This window comes from Ceratotherium simum, chromosome 8 (genome assembly GCF_057802395.1).
Source record: "Ceratotherium simum simum isolate JZ-2026a chromosome 8, ASM5780239v1, whole genome shotgun sequence".
NCBI classification, from domain to species: Eukaryota; Metazoa; Chordata; class Mammalia; order Perissodactyla; family Rhinocerotidae; genus Ceratotherium; species Ceratotherium simum.
In genome coordinates, this window is record NC_141907.1 from 40,573,043 (window position 1) to 40,595,011 (window position 21,969).

The following is a 21,969-nucleotide window of genomic DNA, read 5'->3' on the forward strand; positions in this document are numbered from 1 at the left end:
ACTTTATAAATATATTAAAGGCCTCTATGTATCCTTCTGTGATCTTAATTTTCTCCGGTGCAAAGATAACCTCTATCCTGAATCCAGTATTTATCATTTTCGTGCATCTCTTTATATTGTTACTACATACGATAAATCCCTAGACAATAGTGTTTTTTTCATGTTTTTAACTTTATCTAAATGACATCTGATATATTTTGCAACTTACTTTTTTACTTAAAATCATCTTTGTGATATTCCTGCATATGGAAATATGTAGTCCTAACTCATTTGTTAGGGCTGTGTAGTATTCCATTATATGTATGTGACACCATTTATTTATTCATTTTCCATTGAAGCAACAGCCAATTGTTTCTAATTTTTTGCTGTTATAAAAAATGCTTATTATAAATGCTCACTTTCCAAACATTCCTCCTAATTTCCAAGCTTAAGCTAGAAGTTCACAGATTTATTACGACAGTACCATCTAGCAAGTATCTCCTTAATTTTATGAATTAAATGTGGGCAAACGTCTAAGGAAATTCCTTTGCTGAAATATGAATTTTGGTAGAGAGAGGTGGAGAAAACTGGGTCACTGAAACTGCCATTGTTCACAGTTATCCTAAATTAGCATTAAAACCATTCCTCAGGCACCAACCACAGAGGTATCTGCCGCCATCTGGCCTTTCAGGTTCGGCTATGACAATGAAGGATGGTCTAATCTAGAAAGATCAGCGCAATTGCTCAATCAAACAGGTAAGTCTTGCTGGAATTAGTTCCAGGTTTTGAGGAACTACTATTGTTACTTTTATTTTGAGCAAGATGGTAAGTAACAGGAGGAGGGCTTGTTGGGTCATAAACTAATCTTTTAAAAAGGCTTTTCGTTGGTGGGCAGCTGCAGGAGGATTAAGCTTCTGTAACCACATCTGTCTTTGTTTGGAAGCAATTAATTCAGTTGATTCTGAACAGAGCCTCATCCTGGATATCTGCAGGGGATTCCTGTCATGCCTTTGCTCTTAGAGATGCCCCTGCTGGTGGCTCCTGTCACTTGGGGACCCACTGTTGGGGACCAGAAAACTGTCGGATTAAGAGGCAGAAGGGGCAGAGTGATGCTCATTTGTGAAGCAAGTTGCTTTCAAGAGCCTACGGGCCAATTTTTAAGTTTCCGTGCCCTGGGGTGCTCATCTTTGTATGAAGCATCCTTTAAAATACGTGGGCGTTGGGTTCTTAGATCAACTCCATGGAGTGTGGAGCAAGATACGTAAAGAGCTTTGCTTTTATCCTTTTCTGCATTTCCTCAAGGTGTCCCAAGTTTTCATTGCATTCTAAAAACGGGAAAATTCTTTTATAGTTCAGATTTGAGCCACTTCAATTTAGTGACTCATTAGGAATTACTTCGTTTTTTGATTTCTGAGTAAAGGCAGAAGGTTAAAGAATCAAGTTTTGCTAATTGTTTTTGCATTGCTTGGTTAATCACTATGTACTTTTTTTTTTTTTGGACAGGTGCAGATTTCATAACAATTTTGGAGAGCGATGCTTCTAAGCCCTATATTGGGAACAATGACTTAACCATGTGGTTAGGGGAGAAGTTGGGTTTCTATACTGACTTTGGTCCAAGTGCAAGGGATCACACTTGGGGGTGAGTGTACCTTGGGAATTAATCTTGAACATAGCCCTGGAAAAAGAGGCAGCATCGGCTTGGAGTGGCAAGTTGATATTGTCATACCTTAGTCCTATGAATATGTGCCAGGGATGCGGACATGCCAAAGATATGCATATTTCAGTAACTGTTTAAATGATTTCTGTGTTGCTGGATATTTTCAATTCTTCACCATTATAGACCATTCAGTGTAGGAGCTGAGGTTACGGCACTAAGCATGTCTGACCTAGATGCTGTCCTCATGGAGCTTACATTCTGCTGTCAAGCGACAGAAACTAAACATGTGCACACAGAAATAAATAAGATAATTTGAGACAGTGATAAGTGCTATGTAGAAAAGGAAAGTGACTGGGTGGACAGGGGCAATGGGGGATGCTGCTATAAGTAGAGTGGTCAGGAAGGTCTCTCTGAACACCTCATGATGACAAGGACCTGGGACCCAGCCATGGGAAGAGCTGAGGGAACCACCAGTGTAAAGACTTGAGGCAGGATCCAGCTTGGTGTGCCTGAGTGTAGGGATTGAGGGGGAACTGTTGAAAAATGAGGTCAAGGGTGGCACCTCACCTCATCTTAGAGGGCCCCGTAATCCATGATTAAGACTGATTTAATTCAGTTCTGATAGGAAACCATTGGAGGATTTTAACCCATGGGAGCGATCTGATCTGATTTACTTTTTTGAAAGATCATTCTGGCTGTTCCTAGAAGAACAGATTGTCAGGGGCAAGAATGGGAGCAGGGATACAGGCGATGAGGTAGATGCAATAGCACAGGTGAGAGATGACAGTGGGAGCCGTGGAGGTGGAGAGAAGGGGTCAAATTCAGGACCTATTTTGGAACAGAGCTGACAGGACTTACTGATGGTTCCTGGTCAGGGGCAGGGAAGTGACAAGGGCAACATGTCTGTTTTTCAACTGAATACCTGCTGGGAGGTGACGCCATTTCATGGGATGCGAACGACCAGGCGAGCAGCAGGATTGTGCTAAGTTTGAGATGCCCCTGGACAGTCAAGTGACATCCAGTAGGCAACTGTCTGCAGCCTGGAGGGCCGAGTGGGACAGGACAATCTGGACATGTAAATTCAGGTATCATCCCTGTAGAAGGGCCCTGTTGGGGGGACTCCATGAGGGCGCCAGAGAGAGAGTGCATGCAGCTAGCGAAGAGAAGCCAGCTGAGGTCTGGGCTCTGCTCGTCCCTTTCATATGTAGTTCTTTGACTTAACGTGAGGTGGAACATGTTTTCATATCTTTATTGGACAGTTTGTAATTTCTAATTTTGTAAATTGTTACTTTTGTGTCGCTGGCAAGATTGTACATTCCCAAATGTGTTGATTAATATTAGAATTATGTTGCCAGAGTAACAATGCAAGTAAAATGGATTTGTGTGTTACTAATTCTGCCCTTTTCATGCCTCCATAGCACCTATTAAAACAGAGTTGATAGTATTGTGCTTAGTGACACAGAGAGACATGCTAAATAGCAGGGATGCAACAAACGGTCAGACTGCCACAAACATCTCTGCCACGTTATTGCTCTGAACGCCCCTCAGTGAGATGCTTGAAGTGTGACACATCCCTTTGTAACACATTTGCTTAGTCCTGTCGGCGTGATATCGTGGGACCAACAATGATGCACATGTTTCTTTTCATTCCAATACAGCATTATGGTTTTGTCAAGATACCCAATTGTGAAATCAGAGCATCACCTTCTTCCGTCACCAGAGGGCGAGATCGCACCAGCCATAACACTGACTGTTAACATCTCCAACAAACTGGTGGATTTTGTTGTGACACACTTTGGGAATCACGAGTAGGTTTCTTTGGTCTTTCTTATAGTACGCAAATGAGAAGAAATGTTATCAACACATTACTTTGATTTCCATGCATTGACCTTTCTTACTTTCTTCTTTTTTTCTCCCAAAGTATTTTTTTCTGTGTTGCTGGTTTTAAAAATCAGGCATAGAAACATTTGAGATGCAGGCAGTCCTTTGTGATGGTACAGGGCAGCAGTGACGGCCATGTTAGCCAGCGGTTACTGAGCAGCTGCTGTGCTAAGTGCATTGTTGTGTTTAATCTTCACTCTGTATAAAGTTAGTACTATTATAGCCCTACTTTACAGATAAAGAAGCTAGACTAGAGGTTATATGACTTGTCCAACCAGGGTCACACAGCTAGAATTCGAATTAGGTAGACTCTGCTCAGAGCCTGCAAGTCCTTGGATCCACATGGTAAACCAGACTACAGGAAAATGAAATGCCCTTCTCCTACAGGATTACTACAATTGGAAGTACTGTTGGGATTTGAGGGTATTAAATGACATTCCTTTTTCCTTCCTGTTATCACAATCAATTGATAGGTAGGCAAAGGAATCTGGCAGGGAGACCAAAATATCTTTTTTAATTCAGATAAACCTATTTGGACAACATGGCGTAAGTGTGTCCACATGGACCTGCTAATACATCCCCCAACAATACATGAAACTGACCTCCCCAAAGCAGCAGACCTACCCAGCAGGGGCAGAGTCTGCCCTGTCAAACTCTCTCCTTTGTGGAGAGAATATGTCAGAAAGCAGCCTGTCTGCAAACTGGTAGGTTCCAAGGAGAAGAGAGAGGAAGGATGTAAGACAAGCATGCCCAGTTAATTCTTCCAAACTTAAATAATTAGAAAAGTCCTCCCCCAAAGTAAAGGGTATGAAAGAGAGGCCAGAGATGGTTTTCTAAGAAAGCCCCTCTACAAGGAGACATGAGGAATGCAGAATGAGTTTTATCTTGAAAGAATAACATTCACAACCAGTGACTTAGTGCTGAGTAAATCATGAATAATGCCAACAATATATTGTACAAAGATAAAAGTATATAATTTATACTCTACCATACTAAACATTCTTTAATATAATTGAAAATACTAATGTAAAGTGCTTAGTTCTGTAAAATACGACATACAGGTCCTGTCCGCGTTAATGACACAAGAGGCCACAGAACTTTAAAGTCATATACAGAACATTAGGAAAACCATATTGTTGTCCTGTAAGTTTCACCTGAACAAAACTAACATGTCTGCTACCCTTATTTTCCTGTCACCTCACTTTTTCAGTGTTATGTGGATCTGTGAAAGCATACTTGAATATTTTCTGAAATAAGTTAGAGCGTAAGGAATATAAACAAAGCATCCAAATGTAATTAATGTGAGCTATTTGCTTATCGGACTCTTGCTGGTCTCCTTAGAAATAAGGGTGTTTGGAGGATGGATCATATAGTTGGGTTAATATCTTATTAATAAGCTGTGTGAAGAAATGCCTCTGTTCGTTCTAGTAATTTTCAGGTAGCAAGTATAGGCATTCAAAGATCATTCCACTGACCTTAAATTGCACTTGAAGTGGGTTTATCTTGTAAAAAAATAGACACTTCTGTGTTTAAAGGTTGCAAAGTCTCAACCTAAGAAACAGTTGAATCCACTCCTTTTTTTCCTTTGCTTTTTTTTCTCTGCCCTCTTCAACTCCCTCCAACCTCCACTGAAATGTAAAAAATAGACTGGAAAGGGAAGAGAAGACTAAAAGACAGCCCTTGGAATACGGTTTGGGAAAGAGGAGGGAAGGATTACCTTTTCTAACCTTCTATGAACCACATATTTAAAGCTCTCTGATTAACACCATATCCTTTACTTGCTGTCTTACTCAGTCACTTGATCTAATAATAATGACAACAACAACAGCAGTAATAATAGTAGCTAACACTTATGGAGGAGATGTAACTCGAGGGAGGGAAACAGTGTAGTTTAATGGTTAAGAGCATGGAATTCCATAGCCTGGGATCAGACAAGATGGTTTCAATCCTAATTCAAGGCATATCCTTCCCCAAGTTATTGAACTACCTTGAGCCTCAGTTTCTTCATCTGTAAAATCTGTACATCATAGGTTTCTTGGGAGAGTTAAACGAGATATATTACCTCATGCCAAGTACATGAATACAGTAAGTGCTCAATTAATGCTGGCCATTATTATTAAACGAAATCAGCCAATTCTAAATGTAAGGTACGTTGGGCAGCTTAAAAAATAATTCATTCTTCAAGCGTAAATCAGGCATCTGCTGTGTCCCAAGCACAGTAGGAGGTGACATCTTTTTGCTCAGAGCCACAGCTCTCGTATCACTCCTTAGAAGACCTGTCCATGAACACTGGCCTTCCAAGAAGTGACACGAGAAAGTTCACACTTGCAATAATTTGTGAAGCCATCATTACATATTTTCTCTTGCCTTTGTTTTCTACAATCCTAGATAAAAAAATTCTTACTGTGAATAAATATTTAGAAATTTCATTTTCTAGTGATTATGGCATACAAACATGAAATCATCTTAGAAATGAATTATAGAATGCTTATGCATGTTAGCTGATTCAACAAGATTTTCTAAATGACCGATTACACGAATATCTCTGTACAATCAATAAGTAGGAAATAGCAGCATTCCTTAGAAGCCATTAGGTATACACCATAACTAAAATTGATATAATTTTAAGTAATTAAACGAGCTACCAGTTAATCATCATTCTTTTTTTCTGTAACATGCATAAATGTACAGAGAAGAAAGAACACAGAGCCTGTAGTCTGTAGTTATAGTTTTGGTTCTGTTATAAGATAAATTCAGAGAGTTCCAGTTTCTCTTGTCTCTGAAAATCAGATAAAATTATTTTTTTCAGCCCACATATCAGGTTATTGGGCTGATCAAATATTAACAGATAAGGAAACATAAAATGTATTTTCTCTTTCTCTCTCCCTCCCTCCCTCCCTCTCCTCTCCTCTCCTCTTTCCCACCTCCTTCCTCTTTCTTTGTACTCATACGTATTCTTTTTATTTTTATTATCATCACTGGATAAAATTTATCTGCTGAGAAAATGTAAAGCCAAATTCATAGATTATTTTGGCAATAATATATTGCTAAAATATATTTGAATGAAAACACTATCTGTGGTGCAGTGACTTTGGAATTCTCTAAACTGAATTTGAATCCCAGTTGTGTGTATCAGAAGGAACAGACCTAATGAAGGGACTACTTACCAAGATGTTGGAAGGGTCAGAGGGACAGATGAGAGAGCCAAGACACTCAGACACTAGTAACAGTGGGAAATCATTACCATCCTAAGGGCTGAAGGGACAGGCAGAGGAAATAGTGTTTCCAGAGCCCCGTGAGATCTGGAACGAGGAAGAGGGGCCACAAGGCATGAGGAATGCAGCTACGGGGGAAAAAACACCCCGATTTCTCTCTCCTCACACCTTTTCATCTCCTGCTCGTGCCACCAATTGGCCAAACCTAACTGGAAATCAGCAGACAAGGGAGCCCAGGAGAGGAAGTCTGCAGGGGTCAGCCTCCCAGGGCATGGGGAAGGCCAAGAATGGATCTGGGCAGGGGAGATGGAGAATAACCTTCGGCATGTTTCTTAACCTCGTTTGAAAATAGAGCTAATGCCTGCCTCTCAGTTATTATGAGCATCTGATATCAAAGATTTTAACAAATGGCCATTCTTTTCACTCTTCTATTTCTTGAGACATCTTTTAATAGTACTCAGCTGTCTACACATTCTTATCTAAGCTTAGTTCTGTCTTCGGATCCTACCTCTGTGAGGTCTCTCCAGTCTTCTCAGTCCTTGGCGATCTCCGTCTATCTTCCTTTGTCATTGTATTTTCTTAACGATCATTTATTAGCTATCTTTCTCTGTAAATGCCTGTGTTGATCTACTGCCTATTTGCTCTTGGATCCATTCCTGGCTCAGCTCCCTCTCGGCTACACAATGCAGGGAACCACATTTCCCTGAGTCTGTTGCCTTCTGGCTTCTGGGTAGGTTTAGCCAATGGGAGGCACCAATGCAAGGCTGGAGGGTAGGAGGAGGGGAGAAGACAGGGTATTTTTCATTCCAGCCAGGCAGGAAAACTGAAATACGATGTCCCTATTTTCCCCAAAAAGACTGACTGTAAACCACCCAAAAGCTTGAGGTACCTGCCTAATTATCTCAGTTATACATCTGCAGTGCTTAGCATAATGAAAGCATCCTGTTTAGCCAGTATTTGACAAGGAGAGCCAGGGAGACTTTTTAGAAAGGGTTCAGTAGAAGGAGCTGAGTAGGTTATATAAGCCTGGTATGTTCTGTGAATGTTAGGATTCTCTCTCTTACCAGTACTTCTGGCTGTTTTTTTTTTTTTGACTACTAGTCTTTAGCTGTCATACTGATGACCAGGTCTCAGATTATTGATATAATTTCCTCTGATGAAAAATTAAACAAATGCTGTTTTTAGAATAGATAGTTAAATCATCTCAATTCCAAATGATTTGTGGGGAAAGATCACGTTGTTCTTAGTCAAAGTTTGTCAGCTCACTCCGTTGAAGCAGTGTGTCTCTGTTTTGTTCATTTGCACATTAAGACATTTGCCCAAGTAGGAATGACTCTGGCTTTGTGCACTGTTTGAAGATATTCTTTGGGAACTTAGGTACCTAAGACTTGTTAAAAATTGTTTTTCGAATACAATAAAAAGGTACATTTTTGCATTTTTTAAGAGATGACCTCGACAGGAAACTTCAGGCTATTGCAGTTTCAAAACTACTGAAGAATAGCTCTAATCAAGTGATATTTCTGGGATACATCACATCAGCACCTGGTTCCAGAGATTATCTACAGCTCATTGAACATGGTAATGTGAAGGTAACACAGTCTTAATAGGATTTCTGATTTATTAAGTAAAACGTTTCTTCATGTTTAAAAAAAAAAAAACCCAACCCAACAATTTAATATATACTGTAATTATCTACTGTTGCATAGAAAACCACCAAAAAACATACTGGTTTTAAATAACAGCAATCATCTCTTTGCTCATGAATCTGCAATCTGGACAGAGCTCATGGGGACAGCTCGTTTCTGCTCCACACAGCTAGATGGCTCCACTGGGGACTGGAGGATCCACTTTGCGATGTGATGACTCACAAGTGGCAAGTTGGTGCTGGCTGTTGACTAGGAGCTCAGCTGGGGCTTTGGGCTCGGGGTCCTGGGTCCTGTCAGTGGGCTACTTGGGCTTCCTTCCTGCGTGATGGCTGGGTTCCAAGACTGAGTGTCCCAAGAGAACCAGGAAGAAGCTGTATTGCCTTGTCTGACCTAGCCTTGTGAGTCACGTAGTGTGACTTCTGCCACTGTCACAGCCTGCTCACTTTCAGGTGAAAGAAACATAAACCCCATCGAGGAGTATCAAAGTCACATTATAAGAATACCATATGGAAAGTGAGTTATTGTAGCCATGTTTAGAAAATATGATGTACCACATTATGCAAGCTATTACGATGTTGAGAGTAAAAGATAAAATGAAGCGGCACACAGAGAGGCTTGCTGATCAGCCAGACAGGGCCTCCCTAAATGACACTGAACTAGTCCTTACTTGTTCGGGTCCAAAACACTTGAATTTGTTAGTGTACCCAGATGTAATCATGCTCTGGGGAAAAAAACTGACACACAAATCAAATCCTTGAGACTGATATATACACTAGAATACTAAATGCACTAATTTATAATGAGAAATGTGATTGTTGTATTATAGTGAAGCCCTATGTAGATTTCTTGGTCCTTTACATTTTGTTTTCAACTTCATTGTCTTGAGATAATATCTGCAGACAAAAAAGCTTATCCATCTTATCAAGTGCTTGGAAAGACAGGTGAGAGAGAGCACGGCATGATGAGGGTTTCTGCACGTGACAGAAAACACAAAATGGCAGTGGTTTAAATAAGAGAAGTGTATTTCTTTATGTACAAGTCTAGGCAGGTGATTCAGCACTGGTGTGGCATGCCGTGGTATCAGGAATGTGCTCTTTCTGTCTTGTGGCTCCACTTTACAAGGGCTTGGTTCCCAAGTTTGCCTCATGGTCCAAGATGGCAGCATCCATGTTCTAGTTAGTAAGACAGAGGAAAGGTTACAGAAGGGGCCAAGAGCATATGCAAGTTATCTCTAAAGGCAAATTCCAGGAAACTGACCTCCAACACTTTGACTTACATTTTATTGACTGGAATTTAGTCATATGGTCACACCTTACCATACAGGAAGTTGGGAGGTGCAATATTTAATCTTGATACTTGTATACCTAGCTAAAAATACTACACCTTTGGAACAAGGGCAAGACAGATACTAGGGAGATGAGTTAATCTCTGCCATGGATAAGGCAGAAAGTGGAGTCAGTATGGACTCCTGATTTTGGCCAGAGAGTTTCTGATGGTGACATTTATTACTATAGGGAATTTATAAGGAAGAAGAATTTTGCAAAGATGATGAGTTCAGCTTTAGGTTGAGTTGAGGTATCTGTGGGCTATTAATGGAAATTGCCATTAGGCAGCTGGATATATGGATCTGGAATTGAGAAGGGCCACTAGGACTAGAGATATAGATTAAGGAGGTGCCATCATCTAGGTGATCATTGAAACCATGGAAGTGGATGATATTGCTTATGGAGTTAGAGAATTGCAAAAGGAAGTCCAAAGAAAAGCCCTGGTAAAGCCACAATTAATGTGGCTATCTTGGGGGTGATGAGTGAGGGACGAGAATGGAAATTATCTGAGAAAAGAGATTAAGGAAAGGTCAGAAGAGTAAAGGGAAAATCTGGAGAGTATGAAATCACAGAGGCTGTGTTAGTTATTTATCACTATGTAACAAACCACCTGAAACTTGAGTGCCTTAAAACAACAATGGTTTAATATTCTCATGATTCTGTGGGCCGACTGGGTGGTTTCTGTTCTTGCCTGTATTCACCCGTGCAGTTAGCTGGTGGCTCAGCTGTGGCTAGGGGGTCTAAGATGGCCCCACTCACATGTCTGTGACTTTCGCACGGATTGTTGGCTGGGCCTCCCTCTCCATATGGTCTCTTATTCACTAGCCTAGCAGGTGCTGGATTTCCTAGCTGTGTGATCTTTTTTTTTTTTGTGAGGAACATCAGCCGTGAGCTAACATCCATGCTAATCCTCCTCTTTTTGCTGAGGAAGCCCGGCTCTGAGCTAACATCTATTGCCAATCCTCCTCCTTTTTTTTTCCCCCCCAAAGCCCCAGTAGATAGTTGCATGTCATAGTTGCACATCCTTCTAGTTGCTGTATGTGGGACGCGGCCTCAGCACAGCCAGAGAAGTGGTGCGTCAGTGCGTGCCCGGGACCCGAACCTGGGCCGCCAGTAGCGGAGTGCGCGCACCCAACTGCTAAGCCACGGGGCCGGCCCTTGCTGTGTGATCTTAAGGCAAGTTATTTAACCTTTTTGGGCCTCACCTCAATGTTCACATCTGTAGAGTGGTGATAGTAATATCTATTGTATCATAGAGTTGTTATGAGGATGGAATATAAGATAATGTCTGCAAAGCTGTCAGCCTCGTATGTAGCAGGCACTCGATAAGTGGTAGCTACGTATATGTATTGTGTGCATCTGGCTGTATGTATAAAATCAAATAAGATAAATGTGCAAATATATAGTCTATAAAGTACAAAAGAATGTTAGACAAGATGATATTTGGTAAGTCTAAGGAAAAATTGCGTTCTAATAAGAGAGGGAATTCTTACGTTGTGTGTGTGTGTGTGTGTGTGTGTGTGTGTGTGTGTGTAATGGATATACATGGCGTTAAGAAAGAGGAATTTTATTTGATATTTATTTAATCCTCTGTTGGTTTCTACTATCACGGTCAGAAGCTGTGTCAAGATTGGCAGTGGATTCTTATATAGCTTTTTTCTATTAGGAAGTTTATTAATGCAGAGAGCAATTTTAATCATAAATGCTTGGATGAACAGATTTTTCTCTTTAAGAAATGAGTATTTAAATTCTGCAGTCTTAAAATTTGACAGCATCTCTTTAAAATCTAGTAAAATAAAATGATAGTTAAACGTATTCATAGTTTATTATTCCCAATATATACAACAGAATGACTAAATTTTATTTCTTCCCAAGGCAAATCAGAACAGTACTTTTAATTTATTTGCTTTTTTCATCATTAAAATTTTTAAATTTAATTTTTAAAATTTATAGTTTTTTCATATATACAAAAAGCCTATGTGTGTGTGATATATAAGTAATAGTAAAGACTAACAAGCATCCATGTGTCCATCACTAAGATTATGAAAGAAATTAAGAAATAGATAATAAATTGTGGTGTGTTCTTTTAGTGATTTAAAAATATGTTTTAAATTAAATTTTAATAGTAAAGTTGAGAAATGGTGAAAAGTCAGGTATGTTTTTAATTTATGGGATTTTTAAAAAGAAGAAAATGGAAGTTTCTTCAGTATAAAAGCTCCATACTGAGAGTTTTCCAAACATGTTATAGAAAAAGAATATGTTTAGGTTCTGCTTCTCTGATGAAAAACAACCCTGGTCTCAAGCTTTCAACATCAAAGGACTCATGATTACTCCCGAAACGTATTTATTTCCAATGATTCAATTTAACAAACACAGATTGAGCACCTGCCAAATGCCAGGCTTCATGCTAAGTACCAGGGAGCCAAAGTGATTAAGAGTCCCTCTGCTCAAGAGGGGAGGGTGGAGACATATAAACAAATAACTGTACAGAATGGTGTAGCTGGTGTGCATAAAGTACTACATATGATGACGGAGGAGGGTGCGGTAAATTCTGCTTGGGATGAGGGACTTGGAAAGCTGTAGGGAGGCAGCGACTGTATTGTAACCGCTGATCTACCTGCCTTGCTCCCTCTCTAGACCACCTTCATCTTTGTACTCCCAGCATCTAGTACAGGGGCTACGTGGACACATAGTAGGTGATCCAGAAATATCTGTAGAATGAATAAACAATTTGGACCTTAACGGATCAGTAGGAGCCAGGCAGAGAAAATAGCGAGCACGAAGGCATATTTATTACTATAGCTCACACATTTCCTTGGCAATTCGGAATAAAGCACTATTTTTTATGCTTTAAACATTCTCTTTTCTGTTCTTTATTAGGATATCGACAGCACAGATCAAGACAGATGGTGTGAATACATTATGTATCGAGGGCTGGTCAGGTGAGCATAGGTGTTTGTTGGTTGTTTTTTTTTTAAATCTATTATTACTGTAATCTTTGGGGTCTATCTTGGAAGGAAAAACTTTATGGAAGCAATTAATTAATTGTGTTGCTTTTTCTTTAAATAAAGCAAAGAGCAGTTTAATACCAAAAAAAGGGACTAACCATTCATTCTTTCATTCATTGATTCATTTATTCAACAAGTATTTGTTAAATACCTATTATGTGCCGGGTGTTCTAAGTGGTGGGGATATAACAAGAACAAAACAAAATCCTTGACTATCATAGAGCTTACATTCCAGTGGAAGGAGACAGAAAACAAGTACATAAGAAATAGAATAGGACAGGTGGTGATAAATGTGTTGAAAAAGATGAATGAAACCAGGTAAGAAGGATGGGGGTGCCAGGGGTGGCTGTGGTATGTTACATAGGGTGGGCAGGGTAGCGGCTCTGATGGGGTGGTGTTTGGGCAGCAGCCTGAATGGAATGAGGGAGTCCACCTGCCTACATCCTGGCAGAGTTCTCCAGACAAAGGGAACAGCAGGTACAGAGTTTGAGTGGAGCAGATTCAGTGTTTTTGTAATAGCGAGGAGGCCAGTGTGGCTGGAGTAGAGTGAGATGGGAGGTGACGTGAGAGAGGTAAGGGGAGCAGATCATGTAGACAATGGATTGATTCACAGGTCCCTCCGCTTACAGGGTTCTTCAGTGGAGCGAACATGCTGGAGACTGTTCCCGAAATTCACCAGGTTCCTCCTGTTAGTACAGAATCTGTTTGGAGATATTTGACTTGAGACCTCTAACTACACGCCTTGGGACAGTGCTGGGAACTCTGGTGTGGGCTTTTAGGCCAGACCTCTCTGGGCCTTAGTCCCCTCTCCATACTGAGCAGTTCCTCACCCAGAGGAGTCTTGGCATTGCCTACCTGAAGACAGGGGCTGATGTTGACCTGATTACCCCTTAAGTAACCTTATATTCTAAGATCTGTGGTCTACATTTATAATAGAAAATGGTTGCCTTCTAGGGATGATATAGAATCACAGGGTCGATTTCTCTCCTATTGGAGATATGGCTTGTCAGTTATGGGTTTAAGTCCAGTGAAAGCAAACTGTTAGGTTCTCCTGTTCTTTACCCCATTTGTCATTCAACTAGTATGGAGTACAATGTATGCCAGGTACTAGGGGTATAGCAGTAAACAAAACAGAGAAGGATCCCTACCCTGGCAGAGGGAAGATGACAATGATTGGAGTGATGCAATCAATAATTCCATGATGTTGTATTTTAGGAGGGGATGAGTGTGGTGGGAAAAAATTGAGCACAGTAAGGAGCATCCAGTATATGAGGTAAGGGTGCAGTTGTAAATAGGGGGTTGGGTAGGTCTTATTGAGAAGGTGACATTGGAGCTAAGATTTGAAGGAGTAGGCCATGTGGCTATCTGGGAGAAGACCCTTCCAGGTAGAAAGAACAGCTAGTGCAAAAGCCCAAGGGCAGGAATGCCAATGTGTTTGAAGAAAGGCGAGCCTAGTGGGGCTGGAGTGTGTGCAGGAGGGATGGCCGTAGAGGAGGTGAGGGGGGAGTGTACGGGCAGGGAGGGAAGGGAGCATGTAAGGTTCTGTGGACTCTTATTAAGGACTTTGGATATTACTTAGTAAAATGGTGACCTTTTCTGGTTCCTGGATAACTCCATCAGTTCATATGCTTACTGAGGTGGGCCAAGGAGGCCCTTGAGATGCTAAGATTGTTCTGGTTACGCTGATAATTCAGAAACTCTAAAAGCCCAGCACATGCCCACATGGCTGCAGGACAGATAGCGTGACTATTATTTTAGTGTTTCTAAAGGGTTAAGCTGGGAGGGAGCGTGCTAAAGTGTTAGTTTTGTAAAGTATTTGATATCTCACATTGAAAACACTGTTTCTGTTTAAATTCATATTAAAGTGGTTGTTTTAATGGGGATATTAGAATTTCTAGAAAACAGTTTAAGATATACACTGAAATAGGTATAAATTCAAGTTGTAAAAATTGCTAGTTGCCAAGGAACAGCGATATTTATAGTACCAGTGCTCCTAATTGCTAATCCCTGGGCTCTGTTTGTACGTTGGTGGCCCGAGACCTTTATTCCCTCTCCCTAGGAGAGTGGGAGGGCAGATACACGCACACACACACACACTCTAAATATGACTGTCAAAGATGATATATTAGTCTGCTCAGGCTTCCATAACAAAATACCATAGACTGGGTAGATTAAACAACAGAAATTTATTTTCTCGCAGTTCTAGAGACAGAGGGAAAGAGCACACGTGAGCATGCATGCTCCGTCATATGTCTTCTTATAAGGGCACTAATCCTCTTGGATCAGAGTCCCCCCCTTATGACCTTATTTAACTTAACTACTTCCTTAGACGCCCCATCTCCAAACATGGCTACAAGGAGGGTTAGAGCTTCAGCATATGAATTTGGGGGGTTACAAACATTTAGTCTATAACAGATGGGAAGGTAGTGTTGAAAATACCCAAATTAATGAAATCAGGGACAACTGGTTTTCAGTTTCTGTCCACAAAATCAATTCTATTAACTTTATCTCAATCATCTAATTCAGTGTCCTGCACTTAGTAGGCAATGAGTAGGCACTCATTGGACAACAACGAGAGAGTCCCCTGTTTAAGTAGAAGATTTGGATTGTCAGGTTCCTTATCGTCAAGGACTTTTGGAAGGTCCTTTGAAGACAGTATCTATGAAACAGGTTAGAATTTGATCTTAGAGATTTGGGAAATAAATAACTTAGATTTACTGGAGACAGTGACCTAGAATTACAGGGAACTGCACGGATTTGGGCCCTGAGCTTCAACACTAACCTGTCAGACAGCTCAGAGCCCATTCTGATGCCATCACACCTCTTTGCTGACCCTTCACAGTGGGCAGACTTGCTGCCTCTGCTTGCCTGGCTCTGTGTTTCTGTCTCTATTTTGTATGTCATTGCAGACTTTGCTTTAAGTTCCTCCTCCTACCACTGTGGCTCAAGCCCCCATCATCTTTCACCTAAATTATTGCAGCGGCCTCCTAACTGGTCTCCCTGCTTCCACCCTTTCCGTGGAGTCTGTTCTCTACACAGGAGCCATTGTATCTCTGCACAAAACCCCTTGGACTCCGATCTCACTCTAGAAGAAATCTGAAGTCCTTATAGTGGTCTGCAAGGAAGGCTTTGCATCATCTGCCACCCCCGGCCCCCTGTGCAGACTCACCTCCTAGCATGTTCCCCCTTATGCACTCCACTCCACTCATGGTGGAGTGGGTCCTTGGAAAAGCCAAGAACATTCTACCTCAGAACCTCTGCATTTGCTGTTCCCTTTCCCTAGAACTCCCTTCCTCCAATGTCTGTATGCTTTGTTCCCTCACTTCGTTCAATTTTTTGCTCAAATGTCACTTTTTCTGAGAGGTGTGCTCTGACCATCCACTATAAGATAGCAACCACTGCCACCTAGCATTCCCCGTCCTCTTTCCTCCACTTATTCCCCATAGTACTTAGGCTCTTATCACCACCTGATAGACCGTATACACACATACATGCATTTTTGCTTTTTTTCCGCTGAGGAAGATTTGCCCTGAGCTAACATCTGTGCCAGTCTTCCTCTATTTTGTATGTGGGATGCCGCCACAGCATGGCCACTGATGAGTGGTGTAAGTCCACGCCCGGGAACTGAACCCAGGCCACTGAAGTGGAGTGTGCCAAACTTAACCACTAGGTCACGGGGCCGGCCCACATCCATGCATATTTAATTTGTCCTCCCCAACTAGAAACAAAGTTCTATGAGAGAAAGGGCTTCAATTTGTTTCTTGTTTACTCCCTGTACCTAGAACAATGCCTGCATGTAGTAGGGACTTGATGTATACTTGTTCATTGAATAATGAGTAACTGAAGCTGACAATTATTTCTTTTGAAGAGGCAAAATATAAATAAAATAAAATGAATTCTTGACTGCTCACAATTCCCCAGTTTTTCCACCTGAGCTTCTCCATAATTATTGGGATAACATCTATAAAGTGCTTTGATTTCCTGGAGAACCAAAAGCTCTAAGCAAAAACAGGATGTGCCAGAGGCCAGCCCTGTGGCGTAGCAGTTAAGTTCGGCATATTCTGCTTAGGTGGCCTGGGTTTGCAGGTTCGGATCCTGGGTGCCGACCTACACCACTCGTCAGCCACACTGTGGTGGTGACCCATATAGAAAGTAGAGGAAGACTGGCACAGATGTTAACTCAGGGCTAATCTTCCTCAAGAAAAAAAAGAGGAAGATTGGCAACAGATGCTAGCTCAGGGCTAATCTTCCTTGGTAAAAAAAAAAAAAAACAGCATGTGCCATCTTTTCAGAAATATAAAATCTTTTATTTTAGACTTGTTAGCGTGGATGAAAATTTGCATGTGGTATTTGAATTTTTAAAGGTAAGAAAGAATTTAGACATATGCTGCTATCATTCTGAGGAATTTTTCTTATTGACTCAAAACATAATTGGGTAAGAGGCAATTTGTATAGACAGAATATTCATTAGTATAGAAAAGTAGAGTAAGGTTGTCAAGTATGTTTAGTTAATTAAATTTCTGTGCATGTTCCTTATTCATTTGTATCATAAAAGCAATATTTTGATAAATATTTAGAGTAATAAATCAAGTTAATTCTAGTGATGTACAGAGTAGAGTTACAAATGGGAAATTGGCTTAATAACGAAGGTGTTATCTACTAGATCTCATCAGATTTCTGTACGATGATAAAAGCTTTACAAACCATTTCTATTTCTGCCACAGATTGGGTTATGCAAGAATCTCCCATGCTGAACTGAGTGACTCTGAAATTCAGATGGCTAAATTTAGGATCCCAGATGACCCCATTAATTATAGAGACAACCAGAAAGTGGTCACAGACCGCAGGGAAGTTCCCAAGAAAATTCATTTCAATCCCAGGTGAGTGAGTTCCTTTGCATTGTAGATTACAGTTATGAGGCACCACATCCCCTCTAGGGACCTAAATATTACCCCACGATGAGCTACAAATTGTGTTTGGTTCTAGAGCTTCGTTCAGGGAAGGGAGCTCATGGTAAAGATGATCAAATCCTGCTTGGGTTGAAGTGATGGTCCCTGCTTTTTGGGATAAAGAACTATGTTATAGGACCAAGCTCTGGTAAAAAAGATCACATTGGCATCATCATCACCATCACTGTCATTAACACCATATTTGAGTGTCCTATGTCCCAGACCCTGTTCTGGGTGCTCTGTGTGTTATTTCGATTAATCTTCACTGGGTTGGTACTCTTGTTGTCCCCATTTTATAGGTGAAAAAGCTCAGGCTGAAGGACATGGAATAACTTCACTAAGGTTACATGGCAGTCAGTGACAGAGCTAGTAACTGGGAAGGAAGCCTGTGGGCATGGTTGGGTACTGTGATTCTCAGTGCTGGCTGCACATTAGACTCTCTTGGAGAGCTTTAAAAACTACCACTGCCTGGGCCCCACCCAGGACCGGTTCATCAGCACCTCTTGGTTGTCTAGGCTTTGGGTTTTAGAAAATCTTTCCAGGTTATTCTAATGTGCAGTTAGTATTGAGACTATGGAGAGTGGGAGATGCCTTTCCATTGCAGATATTCTACCAAGTGAAATATATCGGGTTTTGTTTAGTTTTAAATAGAGGTTATCTGAGAAATCCATTTGCAGCGAAACATGTGATTTGGAGTATGTGCTCGATTCTCCTCCCATGACTGGATAATGAGAGGAAACGTTTGCACAAAACCAAACCCAGAACATGTCATATCCATTACTATTATTTGACATTTCTACTACTCTTACCAGCTAATAGCTATAGAAACTTCTCAGACCTCATTTTGTTTGAGGGAAAAATGAAATTTATCTATTCTCTTTTTCTTCCTTGTCTCTCCTTACAACAAGAAAAAACTGTACCAAAGTGTAGGCAGTGAATGTAAGGAGAGCTATAACCAAGTCTTGATTTGCTTCGTTCCTGTGTTTGATCTCGCCCTATGTAAGTGCAGTGGGATTGTGAGGAGCGTGGGGTCTGGGGTCAAGCTGCCCAGTTCACATCCTCATTCCTGCCAGTGAACAGCTGGGTGTCTGTGGGCAACTTCTTTAACCTTTCCAAGCCTCAAATCTCTCATCCACAAAATGGGAAAAATAGTAATGCCTAACTCTTAAGGTTATTTGAGGTTCCAATGACACATAAAAGTTCTTAGAATAGTGCATGGTGAATGCTCAGTAGCCAGTAGCTAAAATAGCAACAATAGTATGTGTAATAGTAACAGTAGAAGTAAAATAAAAAGTTTCCTTCCTTTTGCTGATTGAGATGACTTCTTAAATGGAAGCTAGAAGATCCAGGAAGAAGAAGAGTTCCCTATTTCCTTGTTAATCATATACCAGGAGTGTAGAGAAGTCAAAATAAAATATTTTTGGCTAATCAGAACTGCAGAGTGATCCACACCAACTGTGAGGGGAGCTATATCTGCTTTCCCACTCAGTTTAATGATTAAAATAATAGAAGCATGAGTAAAAGTCCTGCCTTAATTTTAAAATTCTTTATTACAAAGTATATACATATGAAAATTTATAAAATAGAAACAATCAAAGAATACTAGGTTCACCAAAAATCTCATTCCTTAATTCAACAAATATTCACTGAGTACCATGATGCCAGCACCATGCTGGGCCTTGTGCTCAATACTGAGGACAGAGTGATGAATAAGACCAAGTCTTGTCCTGTGGATCTTATGTTCTAGTGGGGAGATAAGCAAGTCAAAGGTTATTGCTGGTAATATTTTTGGATACATCTTTGCTTTTAATATGCATATATATCTATATCACACATTTATCTCATCTTTGTAAATGTGTCAAACATATATGTGTATGTGTGTGTATATGTATATGTGTATTCATTCTATTTGTTAATCTGATTTTTTTCATCCAAATAGTATGTGATGAACTTCCTTCCATAAAAAGTATTTTTCTGAAAATATTTTTAATGATTGCATAATATTCCTTTGTATGGATGTACCAAATTTAGCTAACACAAGTTAGTTGTTTTTGCACATTTATTCTTTCATTATTATAAAAAGTCTTCCAGGGGCTCCTTATTATATCTTTGGCCATATCCTTGATTATTTCCTTAGGACTCAGTTCTAATCATGGAATAGAAGACTCAAAGGTTATGCAAAATTTTAATATTCTTTATCATTATTGTTTTGAGATGACAAAGTAAACAGATCTCCTATCTTCTACAGTATGGAGGTTATTTGAATATTACAATTGCTGATGAAGAAAAGAAAGTCAATGGCTTCATTTGCTCAGGTCTTAGTTTCGTATTTCATCATACCAACCTAAGCTGTATAATTAATTAATTATTCATCAGTAAAGTAAATCATTAATCTGTAGCACCTGAGCACTTGTAGAAGACTTAGAACTTGAAATTGTGCCAAAATATATCTATATATGTGTAAATGTAACATGAATAACATTTGAGGTTTCATGATCCCTTTACCTATAAAGTGAATATTATTCAAACTGAGGACTAGAGAGAAAATGCAGACTTATTTTTCACCAATGTTATCAGCCAATAATTCTTAAACAGCTGTGCTTTTGGAATGATCCATAACCATGGAAAGAGGACTTTGAAGGTTAAAATTTTAGTCTGCCTTTCCCATATGCATGAATCCTTTATTTGTTTATTTGCTATTTTATAAATTGATTGCATCTCTCCTGGTCTTATCCATTGTCAACCACAATAAACTATGGTCGAAATTTTACATAAGAACATACTTACAGTGTTTACATGTCAATTATTTTTTTTTAGATTTGGATCCTACAAAGATGGACATAATTATGAAAACAACCATCATTTTCATATGAGTACTCCCAAATACTTTTTATGAGCTATTTAAAACAAGAATTCGTTGACTGGGCAAGTCTAAGGAAAACAAAAGTATGTAAGATAAAAAGAAGAGATGAATCAAAGTGGGAAACCACATACAAAGAATGAAAATGTATGCTATCTATGCAGTGGGAAATTCTATCAATTTATAAAATATATTGCTTAATAAAAGCATTTCTCCAAATTGTTTTTCTTAAGTTTTTGATAAAAAATAGAATGTTGGGTAATATAAGAAAGTTTTACTATTAAACATAAAATAATAAAAATGTCTTACCTTCTTCATGCTTAAAAATAGGAAATTGATTTATCAATGAGCTAGAAGGTCTACTTACAAAAATTAAGCAGCCTTAAATCCCTCTTGGGACAAAGTGGGAAAAAAATATTTAAAGGTTAAGTCTGATTGTTAGAAGAATATGTGTGTGTATGACTATTGCTGACCCAGCAGCAGCAGCAGCGTGCCCATCACCATCCTTCTCTGAGCTCTGATAGAATCATCTGTCACTTCTCCTATGCTTGTATCACTCCATGGCTGCACATGACACACTGGTGTTGTCTCCAATCAGTCAGGCCACCAGATGTCAGGGAGCACACCTCAACATACAGAGGGGTCCCACAGAATGAATTTTTTTTTTTGGCATTCAAGGTTTTTTTAAAAAAATTATTTTATTGAGGTCATATTGGCTTATAACTGTAAATTTCAGGTGTACATTATTATATATCAGTTTCTATATAGACTGCATTGTGTTCACCACCAACAGTCTAGTTTTTCTTTGTCACCATACATATGTGCCCCTTTTCCCCTTTTGCCCTCCCCTCACCTCCTTTCCTCTGGTAACCACTAATCTGTTCTCCTTATCCATGTATTTGTTTATCTTCCACATATGAGTGAAATCATGGTATTTGTCTTTCTCTGTCTGGCTTATTTCGCTTTGCATAATACCCTCAAGGTCCATCCATGTTGTTGCAAATGGCATGATTTTGTCTTTTTTATGCCTGAGTCGTGTTCCATTGTATATGTATACCACATCTTCTTTATCCATTCATCTGTTGATGAGCACTTGGGTTGCTTTCCATCTTGGCTATTGTGAATAATGCTGCAGTGAACATAGGGATGCATAAATCTCTTTGAATTGTTGATTTCATGTTCTTTGGATGAATACCCAGTGGTAGGGTAGCTGGATCATATGGTATTTCTATTTTTAATTTTTTGAGAAATCTCTATACTGTTTTCAGTAGTGGCTGCACAAATTTGCATTCTCACTAGCAGTGTAATTTTCTTCCCCAAACCAAGCAGGTAGATGATGGGCAGAATTCAACCTAGGAGCACCATATCTGTAGGGAATAGTGATTTCAATGTTGTTCAGGGAGGCACTTAACATCTTAGAACTGGAAAGAGCCCTGAATGTTGTTTTAT

General features: G+C 39.8%; 1 protein-coding gene across 7 annotated transcripts in view; it reads left to right on the plus strand.

Annotated features, from left to right (window-relative positions):
• CWH43 (cell wall biogenesis 43 C-terminal homolog) overlaps positions 1 to 20,793 on the plus strand; it is a 56,985-nt gene extending 36,192 nt beyond the window's left edge. For 3 of the 7 annotated variants that reach the window (XM_087434293.1, XM_004419055.3, XM_087434294.1), the window contains exons 10-16: positions 630 to 735; positions 1,483 to 1,618; positions 3,295 to 3,444; positions 8,177 to 8,321; positions 12,584 to 12,645; positions 17,436 to 17,591; positions 20,478 to 20,793. In XM_087434293.1, coding sequence (XP_087290419.1) covers positions 630 to 735; positions 1,483 to 1,618; positions 3,295 to 3,444; positions 8,177 to 8,321; positions 12,584 to 12,645; positions 17,436 to 17,591; positions 20,478 to 20,556 — 834 coding nt within the window. In that variant the 3' untranslated portion in view covers positions 20,557 to 20,793. Of the gene's footprint in view, positions 1 to 629; positions 736 to 1,482; positions 1,619 to 3,294; positions 3,445 to 8,176; positions 8,322 to 12,583; positions 12,646 to 13,340; positions 13,465 to 13,926; positions 14,152 to 17,435; positions 17,592 to 20,477 lie in introns of those variants that run through there. The other 4 variants (XM_087434296.1, XM_087434299.1, XM_087434297.1 and 1 more) reach the window with 4 other exon arrangements.
• The last annotated feature ends 1,176 nt before the right edge of the window (positions 20,794 to 21,969 follow it).